At 28.4% G+C, this 22294-nt stretch overlaps 1 protein-coding gene across 3 annotated transcripts in view; it reads left to right on the plus strand.

Moving 5' to 3' along the window:
* Nucleotides 1-22294, plus strand: part of LOC107453548 (Daughters against dpp) — a 58871-nt gene that overhangs the window by 21091 nt on the left and 15486 nt on the right. Inside the window, exons 1-3 of one of the 3 annotated variants that reach the window (XM_016070415.4) lie at nucleotides 8417-9179; nucleotides 14040-14093; nucleotides 14712-14753. In XM_016070415.4, coding sequence (XP_015925901.1) covers nucleotides 8822-9179; nucleotides 14040-14093; nucleotides 14712-14753 — 454 coding nt within the window. In that variant the 5' untranslated portion in view covers nucleotides 8417-8821. Of the gene's footprint in view, nucleotides 1-8416; nucleotides 9180-13075; nucleotides 13261-14039; nucleotides 14094-14711; nucleotides 14754-22294 lie in introns of those variants that run through there. The other 2 variants (XM_071179578.1, XM_071179577.1) reach the window with 2 other exon arrangements.

A 22294-nucleotide genomic window follows, 5' to 3' on the forward strand; every position in this document is an offset into this window, starting at 1 on the left:
CTTTCGAAAGAATTACAATGTTCCTATTTTAACATAGACCTTTTCAGGAGATGAATTCCTATGGCATTATTTAATATTTTTCGAGTTTAAATGCGGTCGGCGGTTTGCACAAAGGGCAGGGACGTAATCAGCACGACCTCACGAATCGCACCTGCTTGGAATTTCACGCTCAATTCGGATAATTACGAACAATGCCTTTTTGGGGCCGGGATAGCCTGGTCGGTAGGGCGCTGGGCCCATATCCAAGAGGTCGTGGGTTCGATCCTCGCCGGCCGAAGACTCCCCGTGTAGTAAATGGTGACTGATGCACGTTAAATCTGTCGAGTCACAAAGTCCTCCATGTTCCCATAACAAATCAATATCTCTGGGGGTACTGATCTAGGAGTTTCCTTGTCTTCTGGATTGGGTTCAAACTTACAAGCAGTCGTAAACCCAAAAATTGGGTCGGCTGTTCAACGACGGATATATAATATAAAAAATTAGGGTCGATAATTTATACTTAAGCGAAGATGAAACAGAAAAGCTATTAAAATCTGTCGTATCATTCGAGTGGAAGGTTAGATAAAAAATACCAAAATCAGTTTGATTGCCTGATGCAACTTTGGGGTAGGGTTTCTGATTGTTACCTTTTAACTCCTATTTTGTCCAGCAATCAATTGGGTTTTTATTTTTTCAGTTTCACCTTTTTCAGAAATTATTTCTTTATATAACGCTATTGTTTCTGTTGTTTTTTTTCCTTGCTTAAATACTTTTTTGCGACCCTTAATGAGCATGCTTTTCTGAACTCATTTTTGTTAAGCATTCTAAATATACATAGATATATCAAGGGCGGTTATTAGGAACACCCTGTATGATACTGTTCTACACTCAATCCCAATAGTTCGTATGCACTTGCATTAGCGATTTCACGGAAAAATTGTTTCAAAATGCATTACATTCTGATCGACGCTTTTAGGAATTGTATTATTCCTTTTAGAGCACAATTTTAACAGGCTATAGATAGCGAAAATAGTTACGGGTTTAGATCCTGTTTAAGTACTAAAAAAAAAAAAAAGTTTTTTTATCGAACGATATGAATCTTAGTAAGCTGGTAAACGTGTTTTATATTGCATAAACGTTAGCACTTTGTTTTGGATTAAAAAAAAAATCATATTTTAAGCAACCTATTTTTTTTCTAAAATGAAGAGTTAAAATTACGATTATTTTTACAAAACGCCTTATTTTTGTCACAAGTTACAGCTATATAAATTTCGCATTAAAATATGCAACACAATTTCGAAATGCTTTGAAGGGATCTTTGAAAATATCCGAACTGTTTAGAAACTCTTTTAGCTGTATAGAAATTGTGCGATGTGACAAATATAGTTATATTTTCTCTCCTCTAGGAATTCATATTTTACAAGTATTCGGATAATGTTTTAAAGGAGGGAATTAGAGAACAACTTGTATGCGAAAAAAAAAAAAAAAAACACGTGGAAAACTAAGTATTATACTTTATGTATCGCAGCAAATATGATTAATCTTAATTTTTTTTGTTGATGATATTACGCCTTAAAATTTCACAGAAAATTTTTCTTTATATAGATCAACTAGGTCTTTTTTTATCTCTCCACTAGGAATTCACCTTTTGCAAAGATTGTAAAAATGTTTTTTTTTTTTTTTTTTTTTTTTTTTTTTTTTTTTTTTTTTTTTTTTTTTTTNTTACGCATAAAAAAACACATGGAAAACTAAACAGAAAACTTTACGTACTGCTGTGACATATATACTAGTGATTTTAATTGTTCTAGATTATTATTCCACGTCCGAATTTCTTAGATAATTTTAATTTAAACTAAACTGTACACTTAAGGAACTCTAACAGGAATTTAATTTTTTTACTAAGATTCTGAAAATATATTTTTAAGGGATTGCTTAAGAACATCTTGCACACGAAGAAACACATGGGAAACTAAACATAAAACTTTACGCAGCGCTGTGTGTGCCATGACAGACAAAAAAAGTTTTTAATGCGACCAGTTGGCACACAGAAAAGAGGCAGGCCAAATTTGAGATGGATAGATGGCCTAGAAAAAGATCTTTTGGTACTAAGACCTGGAAAACACTAGCAGGAAAAAGGTTAGCCTGGAAAAAACTTCTTGAGAAGGCCAAGGCCCACCTTGAACAGTTGATGATTATGATGTGTGTGACGTGCATAGTAGTAATTTCAATCAATTTAGATGATATTTCACGACTAATATTTATTTATACTGTATAATTAGGAAACTTTTGAGAGTTAAATTTTTCCCTATTTTTTTGATAACATTTTTGATCCCTATTCTACATTTTTTCTGTCACGTATCAAGATTTGAACACTGCCATTAATTAAGGAAGGTACACATATGTATTTAATTGTTCGATAGCTGTTAAGTTATTGTGTCGTATCGTATTGTAAGTGTTGAATAAATTTATTATTTTTTAAAATATCCCTCCAACTAAATTAGTTTCAAAAAATAAATTTTGATCCAAAAAAATTTATGTACCCAAACAATTTAAAAAAACGACTTACTAGTAATTTATTTGTTTATCTGTTTAGTTGTTTATTCAACCAATCGCTTTCTAATTATGAAAGGAAAAAAATTTTATGATTTTTATTTTAACTTCCTTGACAGAGACAATTATGACCATCAAGATTAGACTATTTTATCAGCTATGATTATAATGACCTCTTGAGTCCACAACTTCCGGTGCGAAGTATTGCACGCGTACTGGAAAGCACTAATTTATGGTAGTTTTTAACATCCTGGAAGAAATAAATTTATTTTTCTCCTTTGACATAATTAGGTTTTATTGACCAGAAAGGATTTTTTTTTTCTTCATCGGAGCAAACGTTTGCAAATTCAATTTAATTCTTAGGGGTACCGGTACGAAAATTATAAAAATCCTTGATTTTTCTTAGGATGGGGATCTTTTTTATAACAATCGTTGAACAGCAGGCCGAATTTTTGTGTTTACGACTACTTATGTTCAACTTGTAATTTTGAACCCAATCCAGAAGACAAGAGAACTCCTAGATCAAGTATTAGGAGAAATTTGTCTTCGAGGAGGACTTTGAGATGGAACTAACCCGCATTTGCGTTACATGGAGAGGAAGACCACGAAAACCTCCCACGGTTAGCCTGACGGCAAGAGGACTCTAACCCATGATCCGTCTACCACTGAGGATATTTCACGTCAGCACTGTGGTCGGTGCAAGCCGGATGCGGAATTCGTATTGACCAGTCATCGCCGGCATCGAACCCCGGTTCACCTCATTGGAAAGCGAATGCTCTATCCCCTGAGAGATCTCGGCTCTATTACTAATATTTATGTGAGTCACGGTAGCTCAGGGGATAAAGCGCTCCGCTTCAAATCCCAGTTGTAGCTGGTGGATTCGAATTCTGATCCCAACTCGCACCGAGTGCTGACATAAAATGTCCTCAGTGGTAAATGTATCATGGGTTTGAATCCCCTGATATTCAGGTTAAACAGTGGGAGGGTTTCGTTGTTTTCCTCTCCATGTAACGCAAATCTGGGTAAGTTCCATCTAAAAGTTCACTACTAAAACTAGTGTGTTCTAATGCTTGATCCGAGAGTTCTCTTGCCTTCTGTGTTAAGTATTAGGCTACAAGTATACGGAGACGAAAATTGATAGTCTTAAACTCAAAATTCGGTCGGGTGTGCCAACGCCGGTAAAAATAAAATAAGATATTTATGTAAACTTCGGTATTATTTTGCGAAAATTCCGGAATTCTCTTAATATGAAAACAATATTGGGGAGCAATTTGATCTAAGTTTGTCATCTTTGGAAAGAAGGTTTACAGCTATATTATAAAAAGCCATTTATATAAATATTCTTCACCGGAAAGCAGTTGCAGACCTTTATATAATGTGTTCCGTAAAAACAAGGCTGTTATCTTGTAAAAATTCCGTAAACTTGTATCTATATGAAAACAATTCTAAGGAACAATTTGGTGTAAGATTGTAACCATTTTAAAAAGGGAGGTTTAACATTGTATTAAACAAGCTTTTCGTACACGCATTTTAATCTCACTTTCCATCCGACTTTTTCGAACGATCCATTTCATAAGGATCTACGCGGGCGTTTCTCACAATTGTATTTCTTTTATAAATATTTCAACTAATTTTGTAAGAAAAACAAATTATTTCAGAAACGATTAACATTTTAAAAGTAATAGCATTCGATAGACTTAGGTAGTTATTCTAAAAAATTATTTTTACTGGTCGACTGTTCTGCCTTAATTGCGCAGATCAGATTCGCAGTGAAAAAAAAAAATTTTTTTTTTTTTGGTGTAAGCATGAATATTTTTATTTCAATTAAATGCTAAGGATGAAAAAGTAATTTTAACGAAGTATCAAAATTACTTATAATTTCCGTTACTAAATAAAGTTGGTAATGGAAACGTTAAACCCTTTTTATTTAACACAATATCGTTTGTTAACAGAAAGAAAGCGAAAAGGAAAATAACTCTTCTCTTCTTATTGAAAATAAAACTGATTGTACTTCTGAAACTTATAAGTACGGCAACTATTGTAATTATTTTAATGATTTACAAAAAGAAAACGAAAAGGAAAAAGAAAATAACTCTTCTCTTCTTATTGAAAATAAAACTAATTGTACTTTTAAACTTATAAGTACTTATAAGTATTGCAACTGTTTTAATGACTTACAAAAATAAAACGAAAAGGAAAAAGAAAATAACTCTTCCATTCTTATTGAAAATAAAACTAATTGTACTTTTGAAACTAATAAGAACGGCAACTATTATAACTGTTTTAATGATTTACAAAAAGAAAACGAAAAGGAAAAAGAAAATAACTCTTCTCTTCTTATTGAAAATAAAACTAATTGTACTTTTGAAACTTATAAGTACGGCAACTATTGTACCTGTTTTAATGATTTGAAAAGCGCACCTCTATATCATAAAACTCGACCAATGTGATGAAAACAAAATGTTCACCCCTGAAGAATCTTTCAAATTTGTAAGAAAGGGATGATTGATTGTTAAATGAAGGGTAAATTCTTTGGGTACATTTTACTACATGACAGGTAGTCTTTTACCTATCTGAAACGATTAGTTTCCATGACCCCCTTACACAGTCAGATAATTCTTTCATCCCCTTTTACAAACATTCTGCAACAATACAAAGGGGAGGCGGGGAAAAACTTTTAGGAATCTATATGCTTACTAAAATATCAAAGTATGCATCCATTATCAGTTAGTTAGTTAAAATCAGTAATAATTTGTTAATGTTTTGCCCGTTCCTAATATTAAGTTTAGAGTTGAATTTAATGAATGCACTTAGTACAATTTTCTAACTTCGGGAAACATTTTTTTGTGCTGATTTAAGTAAAGAATTATGAAGTTCTGTTTAAAATAGAATATGCAGGAATTTTCTCCAGATCCTTTGATATCTTTCCGAGAAGATATTTCTCTTAAATTCTCACCAAATTGGCAACATACGATGAAATTTGGTAGTCCATATTTATATATGTAAAAGTTTTGGTAGATTAATATATATAAAAAAAATTAATAGATAGAGAACATTGAAAAATTTAATAATAATTAACTGTAATCAATATTAATGCCTAAGTATGGGTGATTCCTAATTATTTCAAGGAGTGGAAAATTTTTTGAATTAAATTAATTCAAAAACCACAGATCATAAAAAAAAATTCTTTACATTTTTAATTATTTAGGGGTTGTTCAAGCTTTAAGGGCATTTTTAATATGTTAGGACCTCCCCCACCTAGTCAGCAAAATTAAGCAAATCTTACTTCCATCCCTTATGCTTAAAATTATAATTAGAATTTTTTTCCGTAATTTAAATATTTTTCTTTTATTATTTTTAACGATTTTTTTTTAAACAATTCATAAGACGCTGTTTCTAATGAAAAGTATTTAGTACCTAACTGAAAAATAAGAAATAAACAAATAAATAAAATAATAATAGTAACCCCTTTCTCCTGATATTATTATTTAAGTGATGTTTATTTAATGTTATTTGTTTTTTTCCCCCCAAATTTTTTGTGATGTTTATGGAGTTAAAAATTATTTTTAACTTCAGAAACCTATTTACTTCATTTTTTAATAAATTTTATGATATTTGGAGCAATTAGATGTCATGATTTTCTAATAAGGTTCCTATTACTTCCTGTTGATGAATGATTTTGACTTCTGAAAAAAAAAAAAAAAAATATGTAACATAAGTTGACTTTATTTGATACATCAGCAACAAATATATGTTATTTGCTGACAATAAATTTACAACTACAAATAAAAAGAGATATTTGCTCTAACATACTAGTAAATTCTAAAAAAAAAGTTAGTGTTTTGTAATTTATGATAGATTTTTTAAAATATATTTATTTTACTTACATTATTATTTTACTTATACAATTTTACTTCTTTCTCGAATTCAAAAAATACTCATCAGTAAATAAAACTATCATGAAAATAAAATAAATTTATAAATAAAATCATTTTAAAAAAATAATGTAGCTTGCTTTTAATATCGGTCTTGTGAAGTCCTGCTTTCTGCGTTAGTTAATTTTACTAATGTAATTTACTTGTATTAATATGAAATTAACTATGATTTCAAGTAATTCATTGTCATTGTTTGCTTATTGCAGCACTAAAAACTAAATGATACATTTAAAAAATACTTATCAAAAATTCAAAAAATACGATTCAGCAAAAATACTTATCAGTAAATAAAAATACTATAATGAAAAATGAATAAATAAACTAAATTAATAAATAAATACAATAAATAAGCAAAATTATAAATAAATATATAAACTAAATTAATAAATAAATACAATAAATAAATAAGATTATTTAAAAAAAAATAGTGTAGCGTACTTTTCGTATCGGTCTTGTGAAGTCCTGCTATCCGCATTAGATCCCTCTGATGTTATTCTTACTGATGTAATTTACTTGTATTAATCTGAAATTAACTATAATTTCAAGTAATTCATTGTCATTGTTTGCTTATTGAATCCCTAAAAATAAAGGATATATTTTAAAAAAAATACTTATCAAAAATTCAAAAAATCCTTAAGAGTAAATACAAATATCATGAAAAATAAAATAAATAAATAAATAAACTAAATTAATAAATAAATAAAATCATTCAAAAAAATACTGTAGCGTGCTTTGTATATTTGTCTTGTGAAGTCCTGCTTTCCGCATTAGATTCTTCTGATGTTAATTTTACTAATGTAATTTACTTCGATTGATATGAAATTAACTATCATTTCAAGTAATTCATTGTCATTATTTGCTTATTGCAGCACTAAGAAATAAATGATTTATTCAAAATATGCTTATAGAAATTCAAGAAATACTTAAGAGTAAATACAAATATAATGAAAAATAAAATAAATAAATAAATAAACTAAATTAATAAATAAATAAAATCATTTAAAAAAATACTGCAGCGTGCATTGTATATTTGTCTTGTGAAGAGCTGCATTCCGCATTAGATTCTTCTGATGTTAATTTTACTGATGTAATTTATTTCGATTAATATGAAATTAACTATAATTTCAAGTAATTGATTGTTATTATTTGCTTATTGCAGCACTAAGAAATAAATGATATATTTAAAATATACTTATAGAAATTCAAAAAATACTTAAGAGTAAATACAAATAGTATCATGAAAAATAAAATAAATAAATAAATAAAATCATTTAAAAAAGTACTGTAGCGTCCTTTGTATATTTGTCTTGTGAAGTTCTGCTTTTCGCATTAGATTCTTCTGATGTTAATTTTACTAATGTAATTTACTTGTATTAATCTGAAATTAGCTATCATTTCAAGTAATTCATTGTTATTATTTGCTTATTGCAGCACTAAGAAATAAATGATATAATACTTATAGAAATTCAAAAAATACTTAAGAGTAAATGCAAATATCATGAAAAATAAAATAAATAAATAAATAAACTAAATTAATAAATAAATAAAATCATTTTAAAAAAATACTGTAGCGTGCTTTGTATATTTGTCTTGTGAAGTCCTGCTTTCCGAATTAGATTCTTCTGATGTTAATTTTACTAATGTAATTTACTTGTATTAATCTGAAATTAACTATCATTTCAAGTAATTCATTGTTATTATTTGCTTATTGAATCCTTAAAAAATAAATGATATATATACTTTATGTATTTTTTAAAAAAAGCAATTATTTTTTTGGTAAACGTAAATAAAATAAAAGAAATATTCTGCTATGTAACGCACGTGTTTACAAAAAAAGCAACTACTTAATACCATATTCATGAAAGAAAAAAAAGATTGCTTTTATTTGCGTTAATGAATAAATTTCAGAGGGAAAAAAAACTCTGACATCAGAAAAACAGTAAATAAAAACGGGTAAGACGCCTGGAAACAAGTTTCCAATCGAAGGAAAACTTTCTTGGCGAGTAATTTGGCGCAAGCGTAACTTTGCGCTATAACCCTAAAACCAGAGTATGCGGCCGCCGTCTCTGAGACTAGAATTAGTGACGGCGTGGATTTAGTAGTTCGCAACACTGGAATCGAGATCACATTTAGGATTATTTGGTGCTTTGTATCAGCGCGTGATTGGATACATCCATCGAAAATATACAGTCATCCTGTATGTTTTCAGCGTCAAGATTTCTATATTGTCCGTCCTGTGCCTATTTGTGGCCCCCTGGACGACGGCCGTGGTTGGTAAAGGAATTTTGCGGTCAGCCGTGAATGATCAGCAGGAGCAGACCGCTGCTAAAAAAGACAACACAAGATGCTTCGGGTTCATGTTTCGAACTAGACGCAGTTGTTACATAAAACGACTGTCTAAATTAGCTAATGAAGCCGCACGTTCGGTGGAAGTTGTTCTGAAAAAACTCGATAATCAACAACTTGAAAATTTAATGCTTTCCGTGGAAAGCAAAGGTGCAGAGGAGGCGCCCTGTATAGTTTTGCCGGTGGGGGATGAGCCACGGCCGGACCGTGGTTACCCCGTTCAGCCCCACGTGCGGTTCTGTCAACTGTGGAGGTGGTCTGATCTGCGCCTGCCCCAAGAGTTGAAAAAACTACCTGTGTGTCAAACTCCTCATAATAACGTTATTATTTGTGTTAATCCGTATCATTGGAGCTATCTTAGTAAACCAGGTAAAATTTTTAACATATTTCTTCATTGATTTAATTACGTCTTTCAACTAGTTAGAATTGATTTCAGTGACAAAAAAATATTCCGCGTTAGTTAAATCTGATACTTAGATGTAAAGGATAAATTGCACATTACTCAATCTAAAATCTTGTTTTTTTCTTCAATAATTGCAGTACTATATTTATTAGATAGTTAATAAATAGTAACAGCAAGAGTTTTATATGTATAGTTCTGTTATTCATTTTATTTCTTCTTAATTTTATTCCTCATTAAGCAGTCTCCACTTTTTCCATATTTTCATCAAATGTTTGAAACGTTTGTATTAGATATTTCTTGCAAAGTTGTACTGTTTATTAGTTCAATTTCGGGAGAACTAGACTGACTTAGTGTGAAATATTTAAAGAATTATTAGAAACTTTAGAATACGTGTTTTTGTTGTTCATGTATTAATTACTATTTGAATTTGTTGCGCTCGATCATAATTTATAATCGAACACTTTATTAGATTATTATTATAATGTCATTTGTTCGGCATAGCAACTTGGGAAATTAAATATTAAGATTGTAGTTGCGGAATTAAGGGGAATAATTGCTTGTCATTGGTGCTAATCTTGAATGTTTTGAATATCGCTTGGGGGCTGGGGGAGTCGGCTGCCAAAGCCAGATGGGAGTCGTGTACCTGGCTGGCGAGTCACGTGACGGGACATTGTGTCGCCAGTGGGCGCTAGTGCTGATTCAAAAGAGGACGCAATTATAGTTAGGCGCCAGTCGAGAGCGTGGCCTAATCTGGTGAGTCTGGCAGACGATAGTCTGAGCAACATGTAAAAAAAAGAAGAAAAAAAAGATGGGGGGAGAGGAATAAAGAATGATCTTTAATTTACATTGCAATATTTGCATTTTAGAAATACTGTGATCCATTATGGATTTATTTATGAAAAAATTTACCCTGATTATTATTTCTTTTGCTGTAAATCATTTTAAACATAAAATCAACTTTAAAATTTAAAATAGTTATTTCATTCATTTTTTTCTAGTTTATTATTATTAACTGTGGTGTAAATCTCTGCGAAGTTTTTGAGGGAATTCAATTATAAATAAATTACCTTAAGACATTTTAATGTTTGAAAAATATTCTTGTTTTTAAAACAATTTCAATGATTTCCTCAAGTGGACATTTAAATAAATTTTCCGCAACATTTAAATTGTATAAAATAATGTCAATATTTTATTTGAATTCCGTAAATTGAACAAGTCAACAGCAGTACAAAGGGACAGGATGACACTATATTATAGTTTTCTTTTATTATTATCTTTGCATTAAAAAACATTTATTGAAAAAACATAAAAACATCATTTGAAATGCTGGTTCAACCATTTATCTCCCAACATATTTTTAATTGTAATTGATTTTAACTCTTTAGTATTTTAAGGTTGTAGTCCATATAATGAATCAGCTTGAAATCATAAAAAAAAATATTTTTTTTCAATTTAGCACTGACAACAAAATCTTACTGAAATTAACTCCTTCTATTTCTAGCATTGATGATTTCTACTATAGATTGTAATGTAATCTAGATAATTTTTAATCTGTATTTACTTACGAAAAAAAGGAGAAAACCGAAATTTCAAAAATTTGAACACTAATTGATGCATTTTCTATTAACTTCCATTATCCTCAAGTAAATGAAATATTATTAAATAAGTTATAAAATTATGAATTATTCATACTTTCAATTAAAATGTTGTATTTCAGCCCAAATTAGTTTGATTGTAGTTGTATTTCATATGATATGAGAAACATAGTATTTAGTAACTTATCTTTCTTGTAAAATGACTTACTCTGCTCTAGAAGTTTCCTATTGAATTTTTTACTAATTTCTATCCTATGTCTAGCACATAATAACACCTAAATTTTACTAAGCTAAATGCAAATAAGCAAAGTTAAGTTTTCACTTTTCATTAAGTTAAAAATTAAGTGGTGGAAAAATTAAAACTATCTTAATAAGCTGTGTTACATTTTAATATTTCGCCTACATTGGATTTCTATTCTAAGGGGAAAAGTGTATAACAAAATGATAGGTCTTCTTCTTATTAGCATTAACATTAGTTTATTAATATAAATTTACTCTGCGTAAGACCCCGCAGAAGTATTTTAATAGATAAAATTAATAAGTGTTCTAAACTAATTTACTTTTCACACCTTGTGCAAGGTTTTTTTTAATACTTAGAATGAAAATATAATTAATACTCAAGCCATTAAGAATAAATGTAAAAAAATTATGCAGGCATTAATCAATGAAGTTTTTTTTCTCATTAGAGCATAAATATTTCAATTACTATCCTCTTATTAAGAATTATTTTTTTATTATTATTTTAGAATGTATGAACCTTTATATCATTATGGATGGTAAAATTATACCTTCTTAAAGTTCTTAAAGAAGCTATTGACCTGTGACTATTTGAAAGTATGAGAGTAATCATAGAGCCTCAAGGGGCTAAGGAATAAGATTTTTGAAGAGAAGCATTTTTTAAAAGAAATTTCAAAAAATATTATTAATTCCTTGCTAATTGAATGCTAAAAATTTAATTCTTTGTGCATTGAATTTAATCAAGAGTGTATTTAATCAATTGAATTTAATCAAGATTCATAAAATTAAGTGCAACAATTAAAAATTCTTGTTTCAATGAACAATATTAATTTTTCTTATTATCTCGTAATATGATTCTCATTTATCATACGTTTTTATCAATTTTCACTTATTTCTAGAATGTTTTTAAAAATTTTAATAATCAACTTGAGAATTTTCTACAAACGATAATTCAAAACGAACTAAGCCCAAGGATGCGGGTAAAAGAAAGATTTTCATAGCATCCGATAATTTATTGAGTTACTAAAATACTTGATTTCTTTACCTTAAGCTGACTTAGCTAAATATAATGCTAACTTTGTTCAAGCTATTTGTTTTCTTTTATTAACAATATATTTTTAAAATATTCCAATCGAATGACTAAAAAATAATCAATGAAATATCTTATGTCTGTATTTAAAACAAATACATATGGAAGTAGCAGCTCGCAGCCAAACCTGCAACTATTTCACATTCATTGATACCAAGTTGCATTTCACTAAACTAAACAAAAAATTTTCCTAATTTAGTTCTTTGTGCACAGTTTTTAGTAAAGAATTTCAGGTAACAAAAGGGAACATTACGTAGTGTAAACCTCGAAAGCAGTTGTGAAAGTGACGACTTTTTTAATTCTTATAAATCAAAAGTGTATTCGAATCAAGAAGGTTTTTAAATTCCTCCCTCTTTTATGAAAATCTGAGTAATGATAAATGACCATGGTTCTCTAAAAACTATAAAATTATATTGAAGAAGAACAAATTATTAAGTATATTACTACAAAGCAAAAAAAAAGTACATCAATAACAAAGTAATATAACGAAAAAAAGCATATACATACAAAAACAAATAATATATATCTATATATACAAATAATATATATATATGTATGTACAAAAATAAAATTATATTTACAACAAGAATAGAAAAAATTATGATTAAATTATATTTGCTGAAATTAAATTTCATTAAACTATGAATTTATCGTCAGCAAATGAATTTTAAATTGTTATAAAAAAAAACTGTATTTATTGAAAAAATGTTAATGACATCTAATTTTTTTAATTACCTGATAAATATAAAATTTATAGAACTTGATATTGAGGTTATATATAACAAATTATAATACTTAATTGTTAGATATTGTTTATTATTTCATTTCTTGTTCTCCTGTAAACACGTGGCCTCCACAAATCCTGGCTTATCTCCCGCCTGTCAGAAATTTTTTACAACACCCTTTGATCAGCTTACCTAACTTAAATAACGTCATTTGCGCCTGGATTACTGCCTGTAATAAAGCTATACAGGACGCTGAAGGCGGGATAGAATCCCGCATATCTAGTAGTAATTTCGCATTATTTTTTATCCAGCCACAGATTGTAAAGCGAGGAATAACAACTCGTGAAACATCTCGTATACACATTTTTGAACCTCCATATGGAGCCTCCTTATCATTTGTGTAAGTTTAATATTTTTGGTAATAAATTGAGTGAGCAAGAAAGTCTAAAAAAAAATTTATTTTCTCTCAAAGATCGGATTTCTACTTACTGTGTACTAATCTTTATGTAGTACAAAAAGTTGCCTTCTAATATACTAATTTGTGCACAAGAGAATCAAAACACGAAAATGTACTTTCTCGGAATAAACATACCCTTTTTTTCCCGAAAGATTCAGATTTTTTAACTTTTAAATGTACAGTAGTAGTAAGAAGGGCATATCGGCAGAAACTTTTTAAATGAATAGTAAAAAATTTCAAAACGACTTATTTTTCGTTACATTTATTAAATTTGTTTTATCCGAAGATAATTCCATTCAAAAAAGTAATTTTACCAACCGTTTACTATTTATTTTTACATCACATAATAATAGCCAAAAATATTTTGATTATAAAGGCATACAAATTTTTACGATTTTATTTGAAATTAAGTAAATTAAAATTATGTGAATTTAATAAATAAAAATGTCGTAAATATTTCATTTCTTAAAAACCGTACGATTTTGTGTCTGATATCGTAATTTGATTAATAGTTTGTTCGCATTAAATAGCATGTTTGAGTCGTATTTAATAACATGTTTGTTAACAGCGTATCAACTTTTAAGATTGGTACATCGGTCGTAAAAAATTATCGTCAAAACAAAAGTCTTACAACTTTAATTTTTAATTATTTATTCATTTGTTTTGGTTCATTGTACAATACGTTTTTGTACGCTTTCTTATAATCTTTATTTCATTTTCAGATTCCCCTCCACCTCCTTATTCTCGGCACCCTCAGGAACTCTCGAAATCTGAAGGTAATTACTTATTTCATCCTTTTATTAGCAAAGTATTTATAATTTACTAAACATAAGAATTCACTTAAATGAATATATACTTCTGTCATCCCTAAGAACCTACCTTAATATTATTATTTCGTGGTTGATGAAAGACGAATTAAGCTATTGACAAAATTAGAACTTCCAGATTTTCAATATTAAAAATTTTACATCAATAGTGCCAATTAAGATTTTGACGAGTCATTTTTATTTTTGTTTCTAACATCTTCAATTGGATCAGAAAAGTTTCTCATTATTTGGATAAGAGCGGTTTGATTACATGATCAAAAGTTATTAAAAGTAAAGTGTATGAAGAGTTAAGTCAATGACAATTTTTAAGCATATTAATCCTACAATGACATAAAACATATCTAATATTGTTATCTCAAATCAATATTAATAAAATGTCGGTAATTTTTAAGTGTATTTCTTGTTTGGACGTTGAATTTCATTAATTCGAACATGTTTGCTCTAAGTTTCTGACTGTCAATTCATTTTTATTTCCTTTGTTACATTCCTGTGTATATTTATTCATTTGTTTTATTTCTGTGCACTGTTCGGGTTGATTCAATTTACTTAGTAATTTATCCATTTCAGATTCTGCTTTCAGCGAATCTAGGCTTACCAGTCAATTATCAGGTAATTATAGATTGATATTCTATTGTAAATAATATCTTCGAAAGTTATTATTTAAATTAGTTACAGTGATATTGTGCCGTAAGTTAAAGCGAAACAACGTTATAATTTTCAAAAAATTATTTTTTATATTATGTGGTTACTTTCATCATTTATCGTTTTGTTAAGTGAACGCTATCTCATTTTCTCCCTCTTGCCAATTACGCTAAGCTTGTGCTATATATAGAATATTGGAGGGAACGAAATAGTGGAACCCCTATCCCCTGTATTTCCGCGTAAATTCTTTTTCTTTCATTTTATTTACCATCCGAAATAAATAGCGGGGACAGAAACCTTAAATGAAGGTGGCAGATCTGATAAGTCAATACGAAACAAGTCAATTATTCTAATTTTAGGTAAATTGCTTATGTATATTAGCTTTTTTAAGACTTAGGTTAATTAATTATATGTGAAAGTTTAATATTTCTGAACGTAGAAAGCTTTGCACCTCCAAATTTTAATTTTTTAAACGTTTAAGACTAAAAATAAAACTCGGTTAAAACAAAAATAAAATTGAGATTCTATAATTTTTCGCAATTCTATCATCTCTTTGTGAAATTAATTAAATCTGTCAGATCAAATCCTTCTTTTTTTTCTTTTAACCTAATAGAAGTTTGATGTTTTAACGTTAAGTAAATTTCCTGCTTTAAAAAAGAAAAGGCGGAACACTTAACTTTAATTTTGAAATATCTCCGCAATATATTTATAATAAAATGTGTTTCTTTATAAAATTGATGCAAACATAACCGAATGAATAATAAATAAGTTATAATCCACAACGCAATCTTACCATAGAGTTTGCGTATAGAGGGGTAGTAAATGATTTCAGCCTGAAGTTTTTTGTTTTGAGATAAGTTTTCTTTTTCCCATTGCATTATTGCACTTTGGAGATGACCCCTCTTTTTAATACCGGATTGGTGGGGGAAAATAGGGGTAGTTGATAATTTTCTTTCTTGAAAAGCAAACCACTCCTTCTTTCTCATTTTTGTAATGCTTATTTATTATAGGGTTTGTGTTGGATCAAAAGAAAATTGCCGCGATTTTCAAAAAAACATTTTTACTCCCATGATTTTACGTACTACATAATAATATTGTAAAAAAACATCTTTTATAGTTTTATTAGTCTATATATTTCTAATATTTACCTTGTGTTTATGGTTAAAAAATTGTAATAAAGATATCGCTTTCAGAATTTTGATTTAATAATCATAATTAACGTAATTATTTCTCGTAATATTAAACAATTATATATTAAATTGTTTCAAAACAATCAAGGTGATTTGTCGCATATTTTAGCAAAAGATATAATTTTAGCATTAATAAATTAGGGTCCTTAAAAATGAGTAAATTTAGTTTTGGAGGATAGTTAACCATAGCATAAAATTAAGCAAAAGCCTCAGTTTAATAAAAATTCAATGTGTAATAATCCTATTTTTTAATAACAAAATTAAGTTTACCGATCTGATTTTATCATAAATGAAAAAGTTTTTGTTCGTTAAAAATATTTACTTGAATATATAATTAGTTTTATTTGAGTAAAAATTAAAACTCACTCGAATAAATATGATCAATAACAATAGTTAAAAGTTTGTGTGTAAAATTAAAATTATCACTTTTGAAAATTTTTAATTATTTAAAATTATTTTTAAAATAATTTTATTAGCATATGGCGAAAGTAGCCAGTACTAGCATATTTAATAGTAACCACTTTTTCAAAAATTAAAAGTATTTTACGAGTAAAAAAAAAAGGAAATCAAATATCGAAAATGTAAGGCATTTATTTTGAAGAAAAGCCATATTTAAAAACGAAGAAACGATTTCATGATTTGTATGTTTTCAAATAAAAATTTTTTTTGCTAAATATTATGCACAAGAATTTCATGAAGTTTCAAAGCTAAATTTAACTTACATAAATTGCAATCGCCATTTTAATTTTAAAAAAAGAATGCGTCTAAAAGTCGACTTCTGATGAAATTAATATTTTTTTATTGTATCGATATTTATTGTCTTTTGCAAGCATATTAGTAATTTCTAAATCGGTTCTTATTTAAAGTTTAAAAAAATAATAATTCCGTATACACATATTACAATATAGTTTATGTTACGTACGTTGTAATTAATGTCGAAATCGACAAGAATGTTACGTTTCAACATTTCTTTTCGAATTTCCGAAATATCGTGTGGTTCTCTCCGCAGGCTATTCAATTTACAGCATGAGGTCGGAACTCGGAATCGTAAAAAGAATCTTTGGAATGACTGATTTATGTATACAGTATTTTTTTATTTTTTCATTTGTAATTAGAAAAATATATCCTCCTACTTCACTACATCTACGCATATTTTGTTTCAACTTCATTTGACATCAAATCAAAACAGTTCTAAGTTATTCTTCAGAACTGTTCTAAGTTATTCTTCAAAACAGTTCTAAGTAATTATGTTCGAATTACGAACTCTAGTTGTCAAATATTTTTTTCCGTATCTTTCACATCAATAGCGGATAGTTTCCCAAAATTATAAAATATCAACACAATATACGTGCTACTCCTTAAATATCGCGTAATAATGTTATAACAAATTTGTTCTAGATCATGTTTTCTTTATTTTGATAAGTATGGTGATAATAGTGTTTATGAATTAAGTTTCATATGGCCTTCGTGATTTTCTCTGGATGTATCGTGAAAAAAAAATTTTTATGTACCGAAATTGAAATAGAAATTCGTTAATTATTTTGAGTTAAATTTGTTGTTGAAACATTTCATTCTAGTAAAATTGATTGTAAATCGTTGGCTGATTAACTTAAAACTAATTCCGTTTGTAAATAAGTTTTAATTTTTTATTTACTGCTTTTAAAATTTATAAAAAATGATGTGATGAAAATGCTGACCAATTTTGTACTCTGCGGAATTACTTAATTGTTTGTATGTGTTTATTTAATTTTTACATCGTAATTTAATTTTTTGTTAATTATAGCTAATAATAATTTCATTTAATCATTAAAATAGAACAATATAATTTTTTTTATCAACTTCAAATGTAGTCAAAATATAAGGTAAGACTTGATGCCTTAAGTTTTATTACTTTCTATTTTTCTAATACTTCGTCTTAGTTTATATCATAGTGATATCACTAATTTAAATTAACATTGAAACGTTTCTTAACATAAATTATCGTTAAATTTTAGGCCGCAGGTCTAGTGTCACTTCCTAATGTACTTTAATAGCTTTTATTTCCATTGTTATAACAATTTATACTATTTTTTGTTTACAATTCTGGTATTTATTAAAAAAAAAGGGGAGGGGGTGTATTTTTATCTTGTTTTGTCTGCTGTATCATGTTCATTTACAGGGAATAAGCTGTAAATTTGTAGTATACATTAATTTGATGGAAATTTTAAAAAATTTTTATTTTTTTTTTGCGTGTGTAATTCGAATGTGAAATGTTGTTTCGAAGCCACGAATTTATAATGCAGTTTTGAAATTTTTTTTAACTCATTCAGAATTACGTTATCTTCATAAACCATATCAAATGGAATCCACTATCAAAATGACAGTCGTGGCAGGGCTTAAAGTTTTAATTATGTCGATTGTTATTATTTGTTTTATAATTTAGTTATGAAATTTCATTCATTAAAAACGTATTTATTCCTATATTACGTCATAAACTCACATTAGAAATTTTTTTATATCAGTTAAAGGTTTCTTCAGAAATTATCTTCATAAATCACCCACAGTCGAAATTCACTTTAGAAAGAATCGCTGCATCTGGAATTAAAGCTTCGAATCGATCAATCGCATTGTTATTTAGATGTAAAACTGCGTTTATTTAAGAGTATTTACTTTGGATTATTCCCCCTTTTCGGCATGAATTTATATGGTGTTGTTCGAAAAAAGTTTTCGTATCCGTTAAGGTTCACCCAGAATCTTCATAAATCACGTTGTCGAAATTCACTTTAAAAAGAATCGTGGTAACAATCGCTAAAATGGAATTAAAACTTCGAATCAGATTGATTGCATTGTTATTTAGATATAAAACTTCTTTTATTTAAAAATTATTTACTTTGGTTTAATCCTTATTTTCGGCATGAATTTATATGGTATTGTTTAAAAAAAAAAGTTTTGGGTTCCATTTAAAAGTTAAAGGCTTACTCAGAATTGCTTTATCTTCATAAATCACCCCGAGTTGAAATACACTATCAAAAGAATCGCGGTGTCTGGAATTAAAGCTTCTTGGCGTCTTGGACAGACTACCATCTCCAACAGAGAAGTTTGTTAAGCGATCATTCGTACCTTATCACATCCGCCAATCTACCTTTCCAAAAGCATAGCAATTCACATTTTTCCCAGTCGAGTTTCTTTCCCCCCCTTTTTCAAAGGTAAGCAAAACACAAGTTCCATAGGAAACATTTTTTTACTGCCAAGGCCCTCCCCTTCGCAAATGCAATGGTCTCTCCCAGAGAAAAGAACTTGGAGAGTTCTTTTCTTGAAGGAACATCATTAAAGGTGACCCCGACACCGAGTTCAACTTTCTTACTTCGTCCCCCCCCCAAAATGTATTTTACCCGCCCGATAAACGCGGTTCTTCTTTTCTTTTAATCTTTTTTTTTTTATTCTTCCGAATCCCATGTATGTTTTTATATTTTCCATCATCTATTTACGTTTTGTAGATTTTAGTTTTCGTTGCTTTTGACTTATTCCTTCGATTCATTTGTTGTAGCGTAGCTTTTAAGTACAATCACGATTTTTTTTTTAAAAATTGAAATAAAAACCAGTCGTTATGCTCTTGAGATTTAATAGATTACTTATAAATAGTAAGCAGTTAACTATAGTCCAGTTAAATTTTGTTAAAGTTTTAATAACACTCGAATTATCGAACAGTTGTCAGCTCTTCCTTAAAACGTAGGTTAAAAGGATAAAATATAGATAGCTTAAATTTCTACTGATCAAATTTTTATCAAGTTTTCAAGCGATTTCAATCACCTAAAATGCATGCAAATATTCTAGAATAATAATGTTTCTGGTTTTTTTATTATTTTTTATATATATAAATTTACCCCGCCCCTTCGGTAAAGAAAAATAATGTATTAACTTTCTGTATCTAACAGGTACAGGTAACCTTCTTATATCTAACAGGAAACATTGACAATAGTTCAATTAAAGAATAAAATGACTATGTACCCAATCAGTTGAAGTCCTTAAAAGTTGAATCATGTAACGAATAATTTATATAGTTAAAGAAAAATTATTAATTGCAAAGAAAAGCATTTAGAATTCAAATGATGCTGCTCAAAAATGGTCCAACAAACTGGAAGCTTTAAGTTGCAGTCGCCCATGGAAACCTTATGGAATATATAATTTCACCATTAATTCAATTAAAAGATATTTTATTTATAAATATAATTTCAGAGATTGCAAAAACACATGCACCGATGATTGAATGAACGATACAAAATATAAAAAAGTGCCAACAATACTGTTTTATGATTGAATTTAGTTGTCTTAATAAGTTCTCAATTATAATCAAATTGAGGCATGTTTTTTTTCAAACACTTTTACTTATTAATCTCTAGAGAAGGATAAAGTTTCATTGATAAGAAAAATGTCGTGATTCTTGCAATTATTAAATTTTAATGTCAAAGTAATGTTATAGTTTTGTTTTTATTATTTTAAAAAAAAATTCATGATCGTTAAACAAGGTTTTTATTCACATTTTTATATATAAAAAAAAACATTTCTTTTGTTCTCCAAAATACAGAGTTAAATCAACGCTAGAAAAAAAAATTACGCATTGTTTAGTGATTATAATATTCTAACTCAGGTTTTCAATTTCTTATCCATCGAAAAGGTAATATATTTTTATTATTTATTTCTAATGCAGTAATAATTAATAATAATTTTGGTATAGTCAAGCAAATTCCCTGCATTAAAAGATTTTTCTGCGATTTGGATATCTTATTCTGGAAGGCTAATAATAAACATGCGCTGAATCAATATTCGAGTGAAAATAAGGCTTAATATTATTCTAATTTTGCATTCCTTAAATTCATTCATTGTTACGTTTGCTTTAAAAATAGAATTTTTAGTTTTGATTGTAATGATTAACGAAACAATGGCTATAGAAGTCTGAAATTATCTGCAAAAATTGTCGTAACATTTTTTGAATGCTTAAAAAGTAAATGCATAAATGAGTGCTCGTTGAATCGAAGAATAAAGTGTGTCAAAAGTTAGTGTTTCATCTACCCACTATTCCTTTCGAAAGCCTCGTGGCGCCGTTCTTCGCTAGTAAACAAGGCGTGGGGGAAGATGGAAGGAGGGGGAACACTTAGGATTCTCGGTGCCGGACCGTCCCTTTGTGGGTTGCCACTTTTCAAAACTTTTTTGACGCCAAGCTAGTCAGCCAAACGGCATTTTTCATTTTATGTAATCTAAAAATAAACGCTCTTTCTTTTCGGCCTTCTTTAAAATGCACTAACGAAATTGTTAAAACTTTTTTTACAACTTTAATATACTTCTGATTTTTCATATTTCCTTTTTATAAAATTTGATTTTTACATCGAAAAGTTATCAATGTATTTAATATTCATAGCTGTTTAATGTATGACATTTATGCTGTGCTAAAAAGCAAGATAGCTTATTAAATAATGATTAATAATTTAACAGGACAAAATTTAAACTTCTAATTTATTCTATATATTCTACTATTAATTTGGGAAACTTTCAATTATGTTTATAACTAACTATTATACAAAAATTTAATTAGTCGTGTGAAATAGTTAAGCGGAGAAGGTAATTAAAATTTTCATCCGTACGTTTTAAAGTGCTATATGTACGTTTTAAATAATATATTTTTTCAAAAATATTGCCTTGTTTACTAAGCGTTTTTCATCTCTAAACCAGTGAGTCCCAATTTTTTTCGATTATGGAACCCTAAAGGATCTAACATCTATTGGTTGAACCCTAAATTCATAAATAAAATTTGTTAGAAGCTGTGAATTTACTAACCAAAGAAAAACTAATTATTATTTTGATCTTCGATAATTATTTTTATCAGTAATCTTAAAATTATGGATTTTATGTCAAATAACTGAATTTGCAGGCTTGAGGCTATCAGAGAAACATAATTTTTTTTTATCCAAAATTTGGTAACACCAGCTGGATGTCGATAAGAATTGCTTTTTTAAAAAAATTTGTTATTTATATTTTTACTTGCATTTTACTGAAATAATTTCATAAAATAAACAAAATATCAAAGAAATTATGGTTGATTGTTTGAATATAAATAGAATGACAGGTTTCAAAATCACACTAATTTAAAAAGTTTAAGCTCTCGGAACTCCCTGTAACCTTACCACGGAACCCTAGCGTTCCACGGAACACCAGTTTTGTACCACCGATTCTCTAGACTCTTTATTTCTCGCTAGATATCGTTATTAATTCTTGCAATTAATCTTTAATGTATGGATTCGAAGCGCAGTATTATTGCTCCAATCAAACAAGGAAGCAATGCTT

This window comes from Parasteatoda tepidariorum, chromosome 4 (assembly GCF_043381705.1).
Source record: "Parasteatoda tepidariorum isolate YZ-2023 chromosome 4, CAS_Ptep_4.0, whole genome shotgun sequence".
NCBI lineage: Eukaryota > Metazoa > Arthropoda > Arachnida > Araneae > Theridiidae > Parasteatoda > Parasteatoda tepidariorum.